Raw genomic sequence first — 20,245 nt, 5'->3', positions numbered from 1 at the left:
CTTTGTGACCCCATGGCCTATACAGTCCATGGGATTCTTACTGGAGTGGGTAGCCTTTCCCTTCTCCAGGGGATCTTCCCAGCCCAGGAACCAAACTGGGGTCTGCTGCACTGCAGGTGGATTCTCTATCAACTGAGCTATCGGGGAAGCCCTGAACACAAGCTTATCCCAGACAGTTTTCTAGCCCAGTTCAGATTTCCTCAGAGGGGTATGGCTGGCGAGCAGAGGGGCGGCATGGTGAGACTCACACGCAGATGCTGCGCGGGGCGGCGGGGAAGTTGGCAGCAGCACCTCCTCCCGCCCTCGGGCCAGGCCAGCAGAGACGTGGCAGCTGGGCAAGCGCTCGTCTACAGGGGCGTCACACACATAAATCCAGACCGTCAACCCCACAGGAAGGAGTATATGCCTGACTTATGTATCACATTATCTTTCTCGAAGCTGAGATCAGTTAACTATGACAAGGAAAGCCTTGCACGCTCCAGGCACTGGAAAAAAAAAAAGTGTGTGTTTTAAGCAACTGGACAAGAGCCACGTAGCAGCAAATAATGAGTATAATATTCTAGTGAGAATTCAGGGGGTGGCAAAAATTTTACTTATTATTAATGTTTTAATCGTCACTTTGTAAAATGTATTAAGTAAACCAGTTCAAGTCAAAACTCGGTGTGAAGAATGTGAAATGGAAAACTACAGAGACATTTTAAATAAATAATTTATTTATTCAAAATAGTTTTCTTAACCTTATTCACAGTTTCAAGTTTAAAGTGAAAAAAAAAGGGGGGGGGTGGGGGGAGAGGGGGAGGTACCTATCCTTGATCAACTGTCATACAAAGTCAAAGTAAAGCAGATCTGTTCAGAACATGCACTAAAGACAGACTTGCACAATGGCTGGTCTTCTAAAAATCCTGTACTGAAGCTTAAAAAGGGAGGCTTTTTCTGTGTGACTGAGAAGGAAACACTGTGGATGCACCGGAAGTTTCTTTAACCCACCTGAACCACTGAAATCATCTGGATAAAAGTTCCCTTGACCAAAGTAACATTTATCCAAGATAATTATCTCTTAAACCCACGTAGCTTAACATACTTCAAAAACAGTTAAGTGTTAACTGCTTCACAGCAAGTCTATTAATACTGAGGTACCAGTACTTCTCAAAGAAACGAACGCGGGAGCTCTAAGTCTGACTGTGATGCTGGTGCCTCTGACGAAGAAGCCAAAGAACTCTGCCATGGTTGTTTGTCGTGGGAAATGAGAACTCTGTGTCTCCACCGCTGTGCCTGTTTTAAGTGGGTATTTCCCTCATCTTTAATGACACGGAGCACCGAATGGAAACACTAGTGCCGAGTGCAGAAGGCACGGACAGCATCTCTGCGGGTGCGGCCCAGGCGGGAGTCACTGGGCGACGGCGCTGCCGCCTCCGCCGCGAGCCAGCTGGTCCAGCAAACGGACGAGGAGGTCGGCTCTTTCCAAGAGAGAGGCGTTTCTGTTCGCAGTGGCTCTCAGGAGCTGGGAGTAAACCTGCTTGTTGGTTTTGAGGACTGCGTCTTCATCAAGGTTACTACTGGGTTAAAAAAAAAGAGAGCAAGAGATGAAGGAAAGAGTGACGCCCACCAGGAGCTGTAAAAGAGACCCAAGAACTAAACATTGACGGCCCTGCCATCACTTTTCATGGAAGCAGGGATCCTGTTAATGCCGACCTCATACCTACTTTCCCAAATCGACTGCTCATGGGCCTGTTCTTAAACACTTATTTCAAAACATCAATTAAAGCCAATGATTATTCTTTTCATAAATATTCGGGTGTCTACCATGTACCAGGAACTGCTCCTGGTCATGAACAAAACAGACCTGGATTCCCAGTCTTCATGGAATCCACATTCTACTGAGGAAAAGCTGGGCTGGTATCCAAGTACCTGGGTAAGGCGCGGGAGAGGAACTCCCACAAGTCATTTACTTTACCTTGTTTTCTTTTTAGTTGAAGACAGCAGCTTGATGGACTGAAGGAGAAGGAATGACAAGCGAGATTCAAATATACTGAGCAGTTTTGTCACTTCTTCTCGATTAAGACTAGGAGAAGAATCGGCAGCTGGAGGGGTCTCTTCACTCTTAGGCTAAAAACAACAAAAAGTGATTTCAGTTCAGCCACCCCACAGTTACTGCTTCATACTAAAGTGGTGGCGGCCACAGTTGAATAATCCAGCAAACGTTTTAACCAAAAAGAAAGAGCAAACCTGAGAGGACTTTTGTCCAAGGACAGCCCTGTTGGCCGCCTTGTCTCAGCCTCCTCTGCCTCCCTCCCACAGGGACCTTCTAATAAGACTAAATCACATGAAACAACTGCCTCAAACCTAAACGGCACGTATGTAGAAGAAACTAAACCTGAACAAAACCCTCCTAACTTTCCAACACCACATGCTCAAGGAGCAGATGGAAACTGGTCCCGTGTGGTTTGAGAACCAGAACCTAGAAGGGCGTAGGATGGAGGCGTCATCCTATGGAAGCTTTCAGCCACAGAGAAGGTAGCATGAATGCATGGATGCTGGGCAAACCAAAAAAGCCTTTCTAGAGAGCCTGCTTAAGCCCACTCACTGTTCAGCTGCAGGCAGTTTAGTGGAAATTATTTAAAAAAAAAGGTACAGAATTTTTTTTCTCTTTATTCCCAGGGCCTTATTATTAACCAAGGTCTATGTGGTTATTTAAAGAAATAATTTTAAAATATAAAAGATACACTTGCAAATTAAAGAAGTGTTTAATAATTCCACCAAAAAAAATAAAATAAATCAGTTAATGTGGTTTTATGCAAGCGTTAGTCGCTCAGTTGTGTCCAACTCTTTGCAACCCCATGGACTGTATCCTGCCAGGCTCCTCTGTCCATGGGGATTCTCCAGGCAAGAATACTGGAGCGGGTTGCCATGCCCTTTCCCAGGGGATCTCCCGACCCAGGGATTGAACCCAGGCCTCCTGCATTGCAGGCAGATTCTTTACCATCTGAGCCACCAGGGAAGCCCCATGCAAAGCATATATATTTATGTGTTTGTATACATATACACTATACATACATGTGCATGCATATGCCCACTGTACACACTCACCATGTAGCATTTACTTTAAGATAAATCTGATAAATCTTTTTTTCCATTTACCTGATCAAATTCCTCCGCAAGCTCCTTTCTGATAAGCTGGAATGCATGCTTAGTTCTCACCATTATATCAAGCGCCCCAGATAGTGTTTTTAATTTTCCAACATTGCTATTCTGACCTAGAGTGGCAAACACAAAATGATCATTCCTTTAAATATAGAGAAACCCATCCAATGTATTAATGAAAATTCTGATTTTCCAAACAATGTGAAGGTAGCTCATGAAAATCCCAAGAAATCTAAATCCAACTTCTGCTTAGTAATTATCCCTAGAGAAAAACAGTAGAACTAATGAAAGCAATAAACAATCATTGTTTTCTTATCTATCTGGTTTCATACTCAAGAGTAGTAAACATTTTTTTAAAAAGGAATTAACTATACTTATTATCACAGCAAATTTGTTCCCAGTATCTACTTTTAAAAAAAAATAAAAATGAATCCTACTCATTCTAAGGAATTCAAACGTGGAAAATTCAAAGACACAAACTACAAAAGAAGACCTCCCCAGACCACCCCCAGAAAGAGCTACTTGCCGTTCAGCTATGCATATACTGCCCAAAAAAGATGCTTTTAGTAAAAGGTATTTCTTCCTTTTTTAAGATCTTTTTAATGTGAACCATTTTTAAAGTCTTTATTGAATTTGTTACAATATGGCTTCTGTTTTACGTTTTGCTTTCTTTAGCTGTAAGGCATGTGAAATCTTAGCTCCTTGACCAAGGATTGAACCTGCACTCTGCACTGGCATTGGAAGGCGAAGTCTTAACCATTGGACTGCCCAGGAAGTCCCCCTAGTAAAAAGTATTCCTAAAAACTGTTTTGAATAGGTAAAACATTCTCAAAACGTGTAACGTTCACGTGGGCATACATGGAAAGCCACCCTGCCGGCCTCCCCAGAAGGGACAGCGCCATCAGTTTCGTGTCCATCCTTCCAGAGATACCATATAAACAGGTGCATGCAGGTTATGTATTAAATTCATTTTAATTTTATAGAAGAAAATAACTGAAATGAAACCAATAAAATTGCTGTATTTCAAATAAATGTTTGTTTCTTTACCACACAAAAGATACTTCTCACAAGATGCTTCTGCAGAAAGGGAACGGCTGAACAAGGTAGAGGAGTGAGTTTAGAAAAAAACACTCAGTGGTGGAGACCTAGCCCACTCCAAGCTGGGGAAAATGACAGAACAAAACATCTCACTTTACACCCCCTGCCCTCCCATCTCATCTCCTCATTCAGGCTCCGCGGTTACCATGCAGAGGGACTCAGTGAGGTCACCACACCTCCACCACTGCTTCTCCACTCCTACCTTGTTCATGATGGTTAAAATCTTCGTCTAAAGTAACTTGTCACAATTTTTTTTTTCAAATAAGACATCCTGGCTGTATTCCAGTATTTCTAGTCATTAAACATAATCTAACACATTTATGTTTTAAAAAGCATTTCAAAAAAAAAGTCCCTATCCAAGACATTAACTATGGGCAAATTCAAAAGAAGATAGCATTACTTACATCCAAGAGCGATCCACAGGTCTGCCTCACTCTAAGACAATCCAACACTAAGCCAATGCATACAAATCTGAGAAATAAAGAAGACTTACTGGTCATCTGAAATTCTGCAAAGGCTACTCTTTCTAACTGTACTCTAAGGAGTTCACACGGAGCGTCTTTCAGAAGCTGAAAAAGCTTTCCAGCTTTGCTGTAATGAAGGTCTGCCAGCACCCGGTGCTGCTTCCTAAGCTGCTCATCACCAACCTAGAACCAAAAATAAAATAAATCCTAAGGCTTGGACTTCACAGTAACTACTTCACCAAATCTCTGGATCACTAACTGCTTTTCAGCGTTTTGTTAAGTCCCAGAGCTGTAGCTCTTACATCTGGGTCTTTCTTTGGTTTTTGTGTGTTATGTGAGGGAGGAAGCCCAGCTCCATCCTTCTGCGTGCACGTGTCCAGCTGTCCCAGTGCCAGGGAGCTGCCCTGGAACCCTCTCACGCTGGCATCTGCCGTGAGGATATTAGGCCATCTGGAGAAATTTAAGTTTAGGTTGGGGGCCTCCTGTGGCAAGTGAAAGAGTCTAGGGCCAGCTCAGAGTAGAGAGAAAAACCCTCTCCAGGTTAAGCTGGGCCTCAAAGGACAATATTCTCAGGATAAAGGCAACCCAGAAGCAAACCCACCCCCAAGGGACTGAAAGGTAAGCTGTCTTGGTGCTAAGGAAGGGAAAACAACAAAACCATTAAAAAAAATCCCTGAGAAACTATATAGGCACAAGACTCCTGGCAGAAGTCACGCTCTCTGAAGGAAGCCACCTCAACCTCAGGCCTCAGATTATTCCCAGAAATACATGGGTTTGAGCACCAGGATTCATGTACAAGACTGTTCATAGTATTGTTTCTAATTAGCCTCAAACGAGAACTACCCCAAAGTTCCGCTATCATAGAAAGGATAAATAAACTGATATATTCATTTAATGAATCGTACTGAGCTAAGTAAATGAACAGTTACACATCCACCTGGAAGAATCTCCAAAATGTGATGTTAACTAAATAGCAGTAAATCACAGAAAAATATATACAGTATGGTTTGTTCTATCAAGTTCAAAACCAGATAAATTGTAAACATACTGCTTAAGTGATAAAACACAGAGAAAGTACAGACATAACAGAAAGCCCGGGACAGTAGTTAATCTGGGCGGGTACTGAGAGAGGCTCAGCAGGGGGAAGGGGCACACAGAATGCACCCGAAGGACTCTTCCACTCCTTAACCTCGAGGTGAGGTACACAGGGCTTTCCTCTGTTATTCCTTAAACTGTACAAGTGCTTCACATGTATCTTCTGTGTCCTCTGATATGCATGCTCTATTTCACAGTAAAATTTTTTAAAACTGGATGATGGATACTTCAAAACTGGCACTGAACCATTTCTATAAAGAGTAACTACATTAAAAAAAAAGATTAAATAATACACTCAGGAAATATCAAATTTTGCAAACTAAGGCCTAATCAATTGTAATGGAAAAAAATACACAACATGGGGAGAGGGGAAATACCTACCCTCCAAGCTTTTCTGAAATGGCTACAAGAACAGATGGCGTTTAACATCTATACAGAAATGTAAGAAAAGCAGCCCTTCTAAGTGGACTGGAATCGGAATGGCAATACCTGGTTCCTCAGGCAGCTGTGGTACATGGACGCCAGCCTGTGATGGATGGTTGCGGCTCGGTACTGACAGAGGGGCTGTCGGGCGGACACCGATTCCACGTCGCAGTATTTCAGCGACTTCATCATCGCCTCGCTGACTTCTTTCTCAATCTATGTATTTTTTTTTTAAGGGAAAGGGAAAAAATGACCATCTCATAATCTTATGTAAGAATTTTTAAAAACAAATACTGCTCGTCAAGGAAAAGACTGTAACAGATGCTGTGTATCTGTTAAACAAAGGAATATATAAGGTTAATACTTCTTCATGATCCAGCAAATATTATTACCTGCTCTTGAGCTTTTCTAGATAATGGAGCATAATCTTGCTGTAGAGTTGCCATCGTAAAATAAGTAGTGGACAGCTCCCAATTCACCGAGTCCCAGACGGCTGGGTGTATGTCCCGTGTTCCCAAAGACCTTAGAGCTTTCAGATAGTAATCAACAGCCTGTGAGGGAGCAAAGAGGGCCGCTGTGACTCAGCTTAAGTACACACCTTAAACTAAAACATGCCTCAGTAACCCCAACAGCAACTTCACACAGGGCAGTGTCATGATAAAAGGGGAAAAAGTAAATCAATGCCACTTTTCAATGAAGGAGGTGATTTCAAGTGGACTGCATGCCGCCCACCTTTCCTCTCGAGTCTATCATCAGCCAAGCTGTTTTACGACTTGTGTGAACCATGAGGATGCATATCTTCCTTTGTTTTTTTTTTTCTCCTTTCTAAATGAAAATTATAGCTTGTATAATTAGCAAACTAGATAAAATATTTTTTGACAAGTCTATAGATAGAACAATTTGCTGGGTTTGACTGTATAAAGAAGCAACCTTTCCCACCTCTGTGACCACAATGCTGAAATGCATGGTCATTGTATTTACCCAAATAAAATCTCACTGAATTCCATTACCCACCAATAATTTCTACATTTCTGGTGTGTATTTATCCACTTTTTCTATGACTATGTAAACTTAAGAAAAATAAGATCACTTTGTTTTAAAACTCAATATGCAATGAACATTACTCACTAAGTATAAACAGATTCAAAGTTCTTGACTAAATGGGTGTTCTTGAGTTCTTATACCTCCTCCAATACTAGACATCACCATTTGCCAAAAAATTTTACAATCTGGTAAGACACTCAGTTTAAAATTCCATAAAACTTTAAAATTTGAAATTGTTCTTACATATTAACCAGTTTTTTTGTTCCATGTTATTTGTTCTATCTTCTACTTGGGCAGTTTATTTTTAATGATTCTTAGTTGTTCTTTATATAATAAAGGTTTATTAACCTCTGATCTGTCATGTGTGCTTTATTTTCCCTAGATTTAGACTACTTTGCAACTGTTTTCTTTTTTTTTTTGAATTTTATTTTATTAGTTGGAGGCCAATTACTTCACAACATTTCAGTGGGTTTTGTCATACATTGACACGAATCAGCCATAGAGTTACACGTATTCCCCATCCCGATCCCCCCTCCCACCTCCCTCTCCACCCGACTCCTCTGGGTCCTCCCAGTGCACCAGGCCCGAGCACTCGTCTCATGCATCTCACCTGGGCTAGTGATCTCTTTCACCATAGATAATATACATGCTGTTCTTTTGAAACATCCCACCCTCACCTTCTCCCACAGAGTCCAAAAGTCTGTTCTGTACTTCTGTGTTTTCTATTGTGCATTTAAAAAACAATTTTTATGCATCTAAATATCCATCTTTTACTTTCCGATTTTTGCTCATTGTGTTATGAAGGGACAGTCCCATCTCATCAGATAAACATCTACCTGTATTTTCCTTCGAGATTTTGACAGTTTCACCTCTCCACGTCGATCTTTCATCCATCTGACATTTACTCTGGTGGTGGCTGTTATTCAGTTGCTAAGTCATGTCCGACTCTTTGCAACCCCATGGACTGTAGTCAACCAGGCTCCTCTGTCCACGGGATTCTCCAGGCAAGAATACTGGAGTGGGTTGCCTTTTCCTTCTCCAGGGGATCTTCCCAACCCAGGGATCAGACCCATATGTCCTGTGTCTCCTCACTGGCAGGCAGATTCTTTACCACTGCTCCACGTAGACTGGGGTGGCTTTAATCTGGTTACACCAATGCAATTAACTGAACGATCGTGTTTTCCTTATCAATTCAACCTGTTGTCTTTGCACTACTGAATTCTTAGTATTCTTAGGCCTGTTGCTGATGTCTCATCCTGTGTCATCACCACAGTTAATTATTTTAGTTTCATAACCTTTTAGAGGAGCTACAGCAAAGTGTAAATGACAATCAAGTGTGAATAGATGAAGCCCAATGTGTAAGCAAGTGTGTTACCTTATTGTAATACAAGCCTTCTTCTGGTGAAAATTCACGTTTAAATTCATCACCTGCGCCACAGTGCGCCTGGGCACAAATCCGCATGAGTCGTCCCGTGTTACATAATAAAAGGGCCGCATTTGTGGCATCGTCGATTGACTCAAAGTTATGAATTCCCTTTTCAAAACAAGAAAAGCTTTTTTTCCACAACTGTTGCTCTGCAGTGGACACAGTTTTGCTCACTTCACCAAAAAAGAAAGAAAACAATTGCGTAAGCAGGTATCAGCGTAAGCCCACCAGCGTGTCTCGATGAGAGGAGTGTGGCAGTGACAGGATGTCCAGGGTAGCACCAGCCGCCTGGATCAACTGCAGCACACTGCTCTCATCACACCTGTTATATTCTCTCACACCGCTTATATTCTCTCACACCGCTTATATTCTCTCACACCTGTTATATTCTCTTCACACCTGTTATATTCTCTTCACACCGGTTATGTTCTCTCACACCGGTTATGTTCTCTTCACACCGGTTATGTTCTCTTCACACCGGTTATGTTCTCTCACACCGGTTATGTTCTCTCACACCTGTTATGTTCTCTCACACCTGTTATGTTCTCTCACACCGGTTATGTTCTCTTCACACCGGTTATGTTCTCTTCACACCGGTTATGTTCTCTCACACCTGTTATGTTCTCTCACACCTGTTATGTTCTCTCACACCGCTTATGTTCTCTCACACCGCTTATGTTCTCTCACACCGCTTATGTTCTCTCACACCGCTTATGTTCTCTTCACACCGGTTATGTTCTCTCACACCGGTTATGTTCTCTCACACCGGTTATGTTCTCTCACACCTGTTATGTTCTCTTCACACCGGTTATGTTCTCTCACACCTGTTATGTTCTCTCACACCGGTTATGTTCTCTCACACCTATTATGTTCTCTCACACCAGTTATGTTCTCTCACACCGGTTATATTCTCTCACACCTGTTATATTCTCTCACACCGGTTATATTCTCTCACACCGGTTATATTCTCATCACATCTGTGTTCGCCACCCCTGAAACATGTTGAGCTCCTACGCACAAATGCAGTTCATTTAAGGTCATCTGTTGCTGTTGTTCAGTTGCTAAGTTGCGTCCTCTTTTGTGACACCATGGACTATAGACCGCCAGGCTGCTCTGTCCATGGGATTTCTCAGGCAAGAATACTAGAGTGGGTTGCCATTTCATACTCTGGGGAATCTTCCCAACCCAGGGATTGAACTCGTGTCTCCTGCATTGGCAGGCAGGTTCTTTAGCACTGAGCCACCAGGGAGATCCATAAGGTGCAGCTCTGATTCAAAAATGACTGTCCTCATAAAAGAGACAGATGCCAGCAATGTGCACAGAGAGAAGGCCAGGTGAGAAGATAGCAAGAAGGGGGCCCCCTGCAAGCCAAGGGGAGAAGTCTCAGAGAAATCCAGCCTCGGACTCTTAGCTCCAGACTGTGAGACATAAACTTCTGTTGCTGAAACAACCTAGTCCGCTGTATGTTGTTTTTTTAAGCTTTTTATTTTGTATTGGAGCACAGCTGATTAACAATGCTGTGACAGCTTCAGGCTGACAGCAAAGGGGCTCAGTCATACATGCCCGTGTGTCCACCCTCCCTCAGACTCCCCTCCCATCTAGGCTGCCACCTGACACTGAGCAGGGTTCCCTACCACATCCCCATGCTATGCAGTACATTAGTCTGTCTATTTTATTACGGCAGCCAAGCAGGCTAAAACAACACTCTGAATCCTCTTCTCTATTAGTAAGCTGGTGTTAAAGCAAGCAAATAAGAACATCTGAGCAAACCACCACTTTATAAAGATTCTAGAGACATGGCCCCATGCATTTAAGAGGCACAATCTGCGTCTTCTCTAATTCTCCTTTCTGACCACCACTTTTCATATGCTTTTACTGACTTCCTCCTCCAGAGGTACCTGAAATAGCAATTTAAAAAAATATACTATACATGTATAAATAACTAACAGAACAGCTCAGGCTCTCCCAGCAGCGGTGACCCCTGTGCCCTGGTGCCAAGCGCAGCTCTCAGGGCACAGGCACACAGTAACTGCTCATGCAGCTTATGCACTGACCCCAGTTCCCTCAGTCCCTTTTGTTTCCCTTGCTGTGTGCACAGCCTCTACAATTTCACCCATTCTCATAGGTTCAACTACCACCCTGATGTGAATGGTTTCCAGCCTAAGCCTAGCTAACCCAAAGAGCTCTTGCTAACCCACACATTTCTGACTATAAATCAGACCATTCACTCACATGTCCACTGGCCTCTCACACTCCACACGGGTCCAGAGGAATCCAACGCCCTCTACCTGAATCACCGAAGACCACTCGTTGCTACTCCCAACACCCACTGACACTGCATCTCTGGCTCTTTCCTCCTGCCTACTCTGGTCAGGACATTCCACCTTTCCCACATCAGCCTGCTGACGTCCTACATGTCTCGTGCAACCTGCCCAAACTAAACCTTCCTCCCACAAGCCTTCCAAAAGCACACAACTCGAAGAAACGTCTCCTTTCCCAACTCCTCTACTGTACTGCATTGGAACTTACAGCATTTTTCAGAGACTTGTATTCATATCTGGCTTCCCAACTCGGAGTACTATGTCTTAGCTGATTTTATATCAAGCACAAAGCCTACCACATGGCTGACAGTCCAACTCACTTCTGAACTGATCAGGTGGAGGACAGAGGACACTGAAATGATAACTCCCAAGGGAAAATAATGTCTCTTCCTACTTTTGTTTCTTGAGGATTTAATAATAAGAGATAAATAGTGCATCCCTTTAGGACATTAAACCAAACGCCACAGTTCTTCGCTTGAACTATGTAAAAATCAGCATGATTTACTAATAGGATAGGTGATACAGAGAGGACTCCAAAAAGATACTCACCTATTCTCTCACTTTGTAATGCAGCAGCCTGATTCATGTAAAAGACACCGATTTCATTTCTAATGTTTCCCATTCTCTTCAATACTTGTACATAGTGTTCTGGATTTTGACTTTTTAAGTCACTGAACTGCAAGATTTCATTAGCAGCCTCATAACATTTACAGCTAACTGAAAGTTGACTTTCTAAGTCTGTAGACAAATCAGTGGCCCATGCAAATCCTTGAAAGAAAAAGAGGAAACATTACCACGAGTCATATGAATCCTTCTTCCTTAGTATCTAAGTAATCTAATACTTTTAAGACAAAAGAACAAATAGATGCCATATAGTATAAACATATTAAAATTCAATTAATATCACTAAAATTTTAAATTTCAGAAGTAAAGGTCTCTGAATTTATCTAAACAACTGTATTTTCTTGAAACATTAACATCAGATTAAAAGAAGTATTTTCCTGCCTAAAAATACCAAACAATTCCCATCACCCACATTTTACCGGATGCACTGTTACTGGTACAGACCTAAAGTTGTCCACTCATACGAAGTAAACAAATTTTTCTTTTTAATTACTGAAAACTGTTCTTGAAATAAATTTCTGACTGCTACCAGAGGCTAGTTATGTACATTTCCTTCTCCAGAGGATCTTCCCACCCCAGGGATCAAACCTGGGCCTCCTGCATTGCAAGCAGATTCTTTACCGATTTAGCTATGAGTGAAGCCCCATTATATTAGTAGTAAGTTTAAGTCGCAGAAGCTAACTGATAAGCTCTAAAGACTTAAACCTGCCATCTAGTGGAGACTGGAGTAAACTCAGGGGCTGGGCCCAAAATCTCAAGGGAAAAAAGGGCAGTACCCTGCTGCTAACTTTCAGGGAGCACATCACTCTTACAAAGAGGTACCCTAAGTGACACTAACATGATGGGAGCTGCAAAAACAAACTACAGATTTTCTCACTATGTCTATTAAAATAAAACGGTCATCTGAAAAATTCAGACAGGGAGGAAGGGAAAAAAGAGGGCCAGAAATCCCCAAGGAAATAATACATTTCCTCCCTCTGTGTACTCTCTAGATGTTAACAGTCCGGAACTTTTTGGGATGTGGGCATCAAGTGATATAAACTTAAGAGCATAACAAACGATTTCATGACACGTTACAAAAGCGCCTTACGTCTCATTCACTGCCCTAATCACTGGTGCTTATGTCTACTGGATAGAGCCAAGAGGAGGAGTACTGGTGCTGTGGGCTAAATTCTCCCATCTCCCAGGTTTAAAATCTGACAACTCCAAAGACAGACAGCTGTGAACCACATTTAAAAAATAATGACCTCTGTATCTCAGCCCCCAGGAACCATTCAGAAGGTAACACATTCATTTTTACCCACTGCTAATTCCTTTTCAAAAGAAAATCATGGGTTGGTCAGTTGACGAAAGGGTTATTACGGAAAGACAAGTGTAAATGGTCAATGTGATCATCTCCAGAGATTATTTTTAGTTAGTTCCAGTTGTATAATGAGTAATTACAAAATACTTCAAAATCATTTTATACACAAATACACAGGACTGAGTTCCATGTTAACATTAAGAAATGATGAAACACTGACATTTCCGGCACTTCTCCGAACCCGAGTACAGGTCCCCTCCCCCGCATACCCTGACAACTGGACTCCCTGTGGAGGCTGTGCAGAATCTCCTGGTCCTCTTTCGTTTGGTAATTAAACTCTTCAAGGTGTGCAGCCCTGTTGTTTGCATTCTGGGCCAGCATTAGCTGGATATCACCGCAGAGCGTCAAATATTGAGAAAGAAACAGCAGCACTTCAGACAGCATATTGGTGCAGAGGCAGCAGTAAGTATCTACGTGGAAAGAGCAGGAAGGAGAAAAAGCGCAGCACATTAAAAACGAAGGAACACAGTAAAACCTAAGATCTTCCATGTGTTTCAAAATGAAGGGCTGTTAAACCAGAGTGGAAAATACTAGGAAACACATAAGGTTAGAAAAAAATGTTTACATTAAAATTTCACTGAATAAAATTTCACTGTGATTCAGATGTCTTCTCCGATCTCTCCTCCCAATGCTATTAAACATATTCATCTGCAGTGACTTACCATGGCTCTGCAAAGCTAATTTAATGTATCGTAATGCTCTTCCATATTTCTGAAGACTCATGGCAGCATCAGACAAGACGTAGTAGGCCTTCGATGACTTGAGAATCAGCTGGAGCTTCATTTTATGTTGCCAAGAACCAGGGATCATTCCAGATTGACTGGAATAATTACCCTTCTGAAGGGAGCCCACTACAAAATGAGGGGGAAAAGACGCACATTTTATTTGAATATAAGTCTCACTGCACAAAAAAAATTGTTTCTTGATATAAACACACCAGGCTTCAGTACAATTAACAGCTACAACAAAACTGGTAAATACTATACTACTTAAACGCAGTGAAGTATTAATAGAACAGCAGTGTTTCAATACTCTTGAGATCTCCAAAGCTCTGCTTCCACGCAGCTGTCAACTCTGTCACTCTCTTTGGGGGTCACTGACATCACTGGGTTCATGACTGACATCTACTTCCCTTCTCTAGCCTATGGGTCAACCTGCCCCAAAGTTCACCCTCCTAAACTGCAACTTTAATCACAGTTGAACTTCTGTTCTAAACATTAAAATGGTTCCTCACCACTTATTATGTCATGCTCAGCATCTCCCAGGTTCAAGATTTCTTGTTTTTGGATCAGCTCTAATGTTTGAGTCTTTCAAACTACAAATGATAAGTATTTAAGTCTCTTTTATGGTTTTATTTGTGCCTGTATTTCTTTTTCCTCTGCTACTATATGCATTTTCAAAGTGTGAGGCATTGTCAGAGAACCAAAGTTGAAGATGAAATTTTGCTCACAAGCGTGTTTGTGTGTGTATATAAAACCATTAAGCACAGCTGAGGATGAATAAGGCAGGCTTCAAGAAGTGCTTACAGGACAAAGTGGTGAGGGAACCAAGGAACTGTGACTCAGACAGAGGTGGTGAACACAGAAGCCTCGAACAAGAGCAGGATATTCAACAGTTGAGAGGGGGAGGAAGGAACAGACAGAAAAGGCATTTCAGAAAAGACAACACTGTGAAAAAAGCAGAGAGACGGGGGTCTCAATGCTGGTGTGTACAAGCTCAGGCCAGCACACAGGAGACAAAACACAAATGCTGGGGAAGTGAGTCCTGCCACGCCCCAATTATGCTCATGAAGAGAAAATGTTTCAGAAAGCTCTTGGTACTATTTTAAACATACGGGCTTTCAAAATACTTTTACAATTAACTTGAAATTTGTTTCAAAAAAGGGAGGGGGGTAGGACTGGGAAAAGAAATATAATTTAAGATTAAAGTGAGAAACTCAGCACGTTTACTGTGAAGCCCACGTGTTCCCCGTGAAGTGACATCCCTGAGCAGATCCACGCTTTGTAAGTACACGTGCAGCTTATTCAAGCGCTGTGAGGGACAGGCTGCCCCGGCTCTGGCAGCGCCGGTCATCACACGCACCGCTCTGAGCACACTGCCCGCACTAACGCGCCCAATCCGTACAGCACCCCTCTAAAGGAGGCACGGCTTTTGTCTCTACTTCGGGAAAGAAAATGAGGCTCAAAGTCAAACAACCTGCCGCAGTGAAGCTGAGACCTGAAGCTGTGCGGTTTGGCTCCCAAGTCCTTGTGTTTAAGCCCTTGACTGCTCCTACTGAAGCAGGGCCTTCTCAGGAGAAGCCTAAGGGCTGAGGGCATTAGTTCCTCACAGTGGGTGACAGGAGGCGGCAGCTTCCTTACGCTCTTGTTAGAAATATCTACCAAGAATCGAAATCACCCTGCTTTATTTTACACTTTGAATGAAAGGATATCTTCCTCTACTTTCCATTCATATGTATCCTTTATCTGAATTTCTTTCAGTGAAGGCCTTAATTGACCCAAGTCTGCTGCTGATAAAGGCCCAGTACATTATTCCATTGAAATAGCCTTATTTGCACTTCAATTCAACTTACTTTTGTCCAAAAACAAGGCCATCTGCTTCTCTAGGCCCTCAGGACCCCCTCTTGTGGATTCATCCTCATATTTTAATGGGATTGGGGTGTTGGGGTCAGCGGCAGGGAGGTCACTTTCTTTTTTGATGCTGCTGTCCACAGACTTTAAACCCTTTAAAAAAAGGAGAAATGTTTACTATACATGTCACTGAACATCAACTGGAAATGAAATATAATGCAGTATCTGGACAACCAGATACACTTAGGAGAATTTATATTTTGAAAACAGACTTTAGAAACTCCATTTGGCCTGAAAGTTAGGAAAAACTAATTTTCAATTCATGCTTTAAGGGGGAAAGAAATCACAGGAGAATGTCACTCAGAACAATGTTTGGCTGATTCATTTTGCTGTGCAGCAGAAACTAGCACGTTGTACAGCAACTACACTCCCAATAAAGATTTATTTAAAAGAAAGACTGACATTTAGACACCAACACACAAGTGCCATGTGCACACCAAGCACAAGCTTTACTGAAACAGTGGAGTCTAAACGGAAACTTACCTCCAGGACATAGCTCAGCACAAGTCTACAGCGCTCTTCTGTGTCATGACAAACCGGAAACGCACAACTGGGCTGCAGAAACAAACATTAAAAATTACTAACATGCTGCCAATACAACAAATTCCATCTCCCAGGAATTACTAAAATCCTGCAAATCAATAATTCTTGAAATTTTCTGTGTATTCAGCTTAGTGAGGTATCTGTTTCAAGGTTAATGTACTGTTTCAATTACACATTAATCTTGTTTTAATTGCAGAATAAATGGATATAAGCATCAACAAAAATCCTGTTTAAAAAGATCTTCCAGTATATGCTGCTTTAAGTACTTAAAATTTAAAAAAATAATTCTATTACAACAAAAAAAGCAAGCAAGAAATGTTTTAAATAAATCTATGCCTAACCCGATGGGTCAGCTCACTCACAACGAGCACTAGTAGTTGCTAACACACAGTTCACAATATCATCAGTTTAGCAATAACTTAACCAGTATTGCCCACGGTTCTCATGTATAATGTATACACTTAATTAGGAGCAGAGCCAGTTAATAACCTCTGCCTACTAAGTGATATGATGTGTAAGCAGTTCTGCGAGGCATTCTACTTGGTGAATCTCACAGGCTGGAATTACCGCTCTCATTATTCAGAGAAGTAAACACAGATGTTAGGTGCTGTGTTCAAGCTCACAGTGAGCGGGTGCTGAGCCCGGGGCTCTGGAGCCACACTGTCTGCACTTGAGAAAGTACTGAGATACAGCAGAGCTAACGCAAAAGACATGTTTATATGAATGCTATTTCTGAGTGCTTTCAATATTGATAGAAAGTGCTCTGCTAAAAAAAAAAATCTGTAAACACACCACTCACCAAATTTAACTGCATTCTGTTGACGAAGCACTTTCCCAACTAAGGTACCTTTTACAACCAATGATTTTGTTTACAGCAAGAAACATTTTTTTACTGTACTGGGAGTTGCTCAAGCTGCCAAGTGCACTAAAATTCAGGTGGACAGTTAATGGCTTTTTCCTGTGGTCATTTAGTCAAATATTTACTGAACACCAATTATGTGTTGTGGGCTTCCTAGGTGGTGCAATGGTGGTGAATCCGCCTGCCAATGCAGGAGATGCAGATCCTCTGGAGAAGGAAACGGCAACCCACTCCAATATTCTTGCCTGAAAAATCCCAGGGACAGAGGGGTCACAGTCCATGGGGTTGCAAAGAGTGAGACATGACTGAGCGACTGGGCACACGTGCACATTATGGGTTGTTGCCATGGAGACACGGGACAGCCCATATCTCTGGGGAGCCTACATTTCAGGCATGGGACACAGACACACGAGGGTTTCTGGTACAGACTACCAGCCCCGTGAAGGAGAAAAAAACACAGCATGTTTCATCTAAAGCAGTCAGGGAAGGTCTCCTAGAGGAGGGGACATTTCAATCAACTTAGAAAAAGCCAGTCACAGAAAGGTCTGGGGAAAGGGTAAGTTCTGAGCACAAGAGACAGCAGATGCACAGGCCCTCGGGTGGGCATGACTCTGAATATGAGAGACAGAGAAAAAGGCAGTGGGGCTAAGGTGAACGAGAGGAGAAAAGAAGAGGAGGTCAGAAGGACAGGCAATGTTTTGGAATGACAGAGAGATCCTCTAAAAACCTATTTGGATATAAATTTCCATCTGAAAGTTAACATCAGAGCTTAAAGTAAGAGATTATCTATAAATAGGACTGGAAAGTAGTAATAATTTAGAAAAATGAAACACTGTCTAGAAAAAGATGGATGGTATGACAGTCAATGCAATCAACACCAACAGAAAGCTAACGGGCAGGAAGCTGTTAGGGCCCACTGGGCCGTGACCAGTCAGGGACACGTCCAATCCAGCTGACAGGGCCACAGTCACTGAAAGGCACCGCCCTATAGCACAGGCAGAAGTGCAGGTCTCTCCACATGGGGATCAACAAGCCGCCCATCTGCTCTGAGTCTACGTTCACCAAGCAACACGTACTGTCTCCCAGGAACACAGCAACTGGGAAGGGGTACCCTGGTGAGGAGAGAGGGCTGCACATTGGTCACTGGAGAGAAAAATCTCCCACGTGAAAATTAACATGCTAATGTGTCGTTTACACATCTGCCCACCGTCAGTTTGCATGTGGGTCAGTGATCCTGGGACAATTATAAAATTGATTTTCAGATTTCATAGAGCTAATTAGACCATATATCATGAAGGATTAGTTGAAGTAATGCCATCTTTTGAGAGGCTAACTGTACTCAATTAATGGTTGTTTTTCCATTGATGAAATTTTTATACAAATGTCAACATGCTTACTCTGATTTGATGAATGGATTTGTATTTTTCTGGAACCGACAACTCTCCAACAGACTTAATTATCGCTACTGCTTTGTTATCATCTGATGGGTCAGAACCGGTGCTGTAGGATCCGTTTTCATCACTGTCTGGCATCTCCTCCTCCTCTTCACTGTAACTTTCATCAGAATTCTCATTTAATGGAGATTCTGAACTTTCTTCTTTTTTAGGTTCATCCAATTGAAAAAGTTCTGAAAGCATGTAATTGGCTGAAGCAATAATCTTACAAATAGAAAAAAATATATTAGTAACTCACCAAAACTGAGCATTCTAAAACGAAATGAACTTTACTACTGTACTAACAAATCTGAGGAGATCTGCAGACAGGCATACACACAAGAAACATTCCTAAGTACCAATGCTCTGTACTCTGTAAAATCCTCATGGACTGATATGTTTATTTCCTGAAACTATCCATTCCCAACCTTCTCTCTTAAGAAAAAATTACAACTGTATTTCACTGGAGACAAGTTTTCACATGTAAAGTGTCACAACTAAAATATTAGCAAGCTATCACTCCATATCAACCAAGAAACTAGAATAGTAAATTATAGTTCTGGGGGAAAAACCTCCATGAGCTTAATGAGCAAAAAGTCCAGAAATTTCTGGTTACCCTTAAAATTAGCATTTACATATCAGCATTATTCTACTCTATGAAGTAATTCTTTATTACAGACATGCAACAGCCTTAACACTATTTTCTAACTTACTAACCACCACCTTAATCTGCAATTAGATATTTAAGCCAAAAAGTGTTCTGCCACTTTTCTTTGAAAGCAGTTTCTCTTGGTTTGGTCTCCAGGAAAATCTTTTTCTCCAAACTGAATAAGGCAACAATTAAAATTTACTCCAATCTTTAAAAAAATCATAATGCTATGTATCATTTCTGACTTAAACAGGATACAACAACTAGCCTTACACTGAGACGTACAATTATCAAATTCAGACCACTGAGGTTTATAATAAGGGTGATGTAAAACCACGGGGCGCAAGACTGAGGTTTCTCAAGAGATGCTTTTATATACTGAGGTACAGAATGTGGACTTTATTTATACTGACATTCATGTAAATGGGTCTTTCAAGACAGGCTATAGTTTTCCACCTTCTAACAATGAAAATACAAAGGAAAAATGGCACTACTTTGTTAAAATTATGCAAGTTCTAAATTTATAGAACAAAATCTGGCGAAATCAATTTTAATATATTTGATTCGATAAACACAATATATTTCAATATGTAACGTGTACACATGTGCACACACAGACTTTTCAAAATTCAGCGTGTGTTTTCCATTTAAAGCACATCTCAGTTCAGATTAGGCACGTGTGGTAACTGGTTAGCAAACCAGATCGGGCAGTTACGGACTATCCATTAGGTGGCTTTAATGTCTGGGCAACCATTCTCTATCAGAATGCCAGAATTCTTTTAGAGGGCGTGTATTAATCTTACTTGAGGATGTCTGCTTTTGTCCAGCAATTTAACACAATTCAGAAGCAGGGTTCGAACGGTCCCGTAGTGTTTCTTATTTTGATTCTTCTTCATCATCATGTTGCAAGCAACCCTAAAAGGAGTTTATATCAGCTTTACTGCCCATTCATCATTGTCTCAAGACTCAAGTCTAGGCATGCTCTTCTTTCCTTCCAGCAGAATAAGGGCATAAGAAACAACAAAACATTGCGTTTTACACCCCTGCTCTTTTCCCTTTCCCTATTTATCTTGCAACAGTATATAGATGTATATACATACACATTTTTTAAACTACGAAAATCTAAAAGGTA

General features: G+C 41.6%; 1 protein-coding gene across 5 annotated transcripts in view; it reads right to left on the bottom strand.

The window, feature by feature from the left end:
* Positions 1-717: 717 nt before the first annotated feature.
* The window catches only part of EDRF1 (erythroid differentiation regulatory factor 1), a 31,733-nt gene continuing 12,205 nt past the window's right edge, over positions 718-20,245 (bottom strand). For 2 of the 5 annotated variants that reach the window (XM_065923522.1, XM_065923524.1), the window contains 14 exons: positions 19,917-20,028; positions 18,429-18,689; positions 16,113-16,184; positions 15,572-15,722; positions 13,662-13,850; positions 13,209-13,409; positions 11,562-11,780; positions 8,641-8,864; positions 6,614-6,772; positions 6,288-6,437; positions 4,733-4,886; positions 3,139-3,254; positions 1,955-2,106; positions 718-1,556 (listed from right to left, as the gene is read on the bottom strand). In XM_065923522.1, coding sequence (XP_065779594.1) covers positions 1,388-1,556; positions 1,955-2,106; positions 3,139-3,254; positions 4,733-4,886; positions 6,288-6,437; positions 6,614-6,772; positions 8,641-8,864; positions 11,562-11,780; positions 13,209-13,409; positions 13,662-13,850; positions 15,572-15,722; positions 16,113-16,184; positions 18,429-18,689; positions 19,917-20,028 — 2,329 coding nt within the window. In that variant the 3' untranslated portion in view covers positions 718-1,387. Of the gene's footprint in view, positions 1,557-1,954; positions 2,107-3,138; positions 3,255-4,643; positions 4,887-6,287; positions 6,438-6,613; positions 6,773-8,640; positions 8,865-11,561; positions 11,781-13,208; positions 13,410-13,661; positions 13,851-15,571; positions 15,723-16,112; positions 16,185-18,428; positions 18,690-19,916; positions 20,029-20,245 lie in introns of those variants that run through there. The other 3 variants (XM_065923523.1, XR_010661567.1, XM_065923525.1) reach the window with 3 other exon arrangements.

This window comes from Muntiacus reevesi, chromosome 2 (genome assembly GCF_963930625.1).
Source record: "Muntiacus reevesi chromosome 2, mMunRee1.1, whole genome shotgun sequence".
In the NCBI taxonomy this organism is placed as follows: Eukaryota; Metazoa; Chordata; class Mammalia; order Artiodactyla; family Cervidae; genus Muntiacus; species Muntiacus reevesi.
Note: the sequence above shows the minus strand (reverse complement) of the source record. Positions and strands in the feature narration are given on the sequence as shown.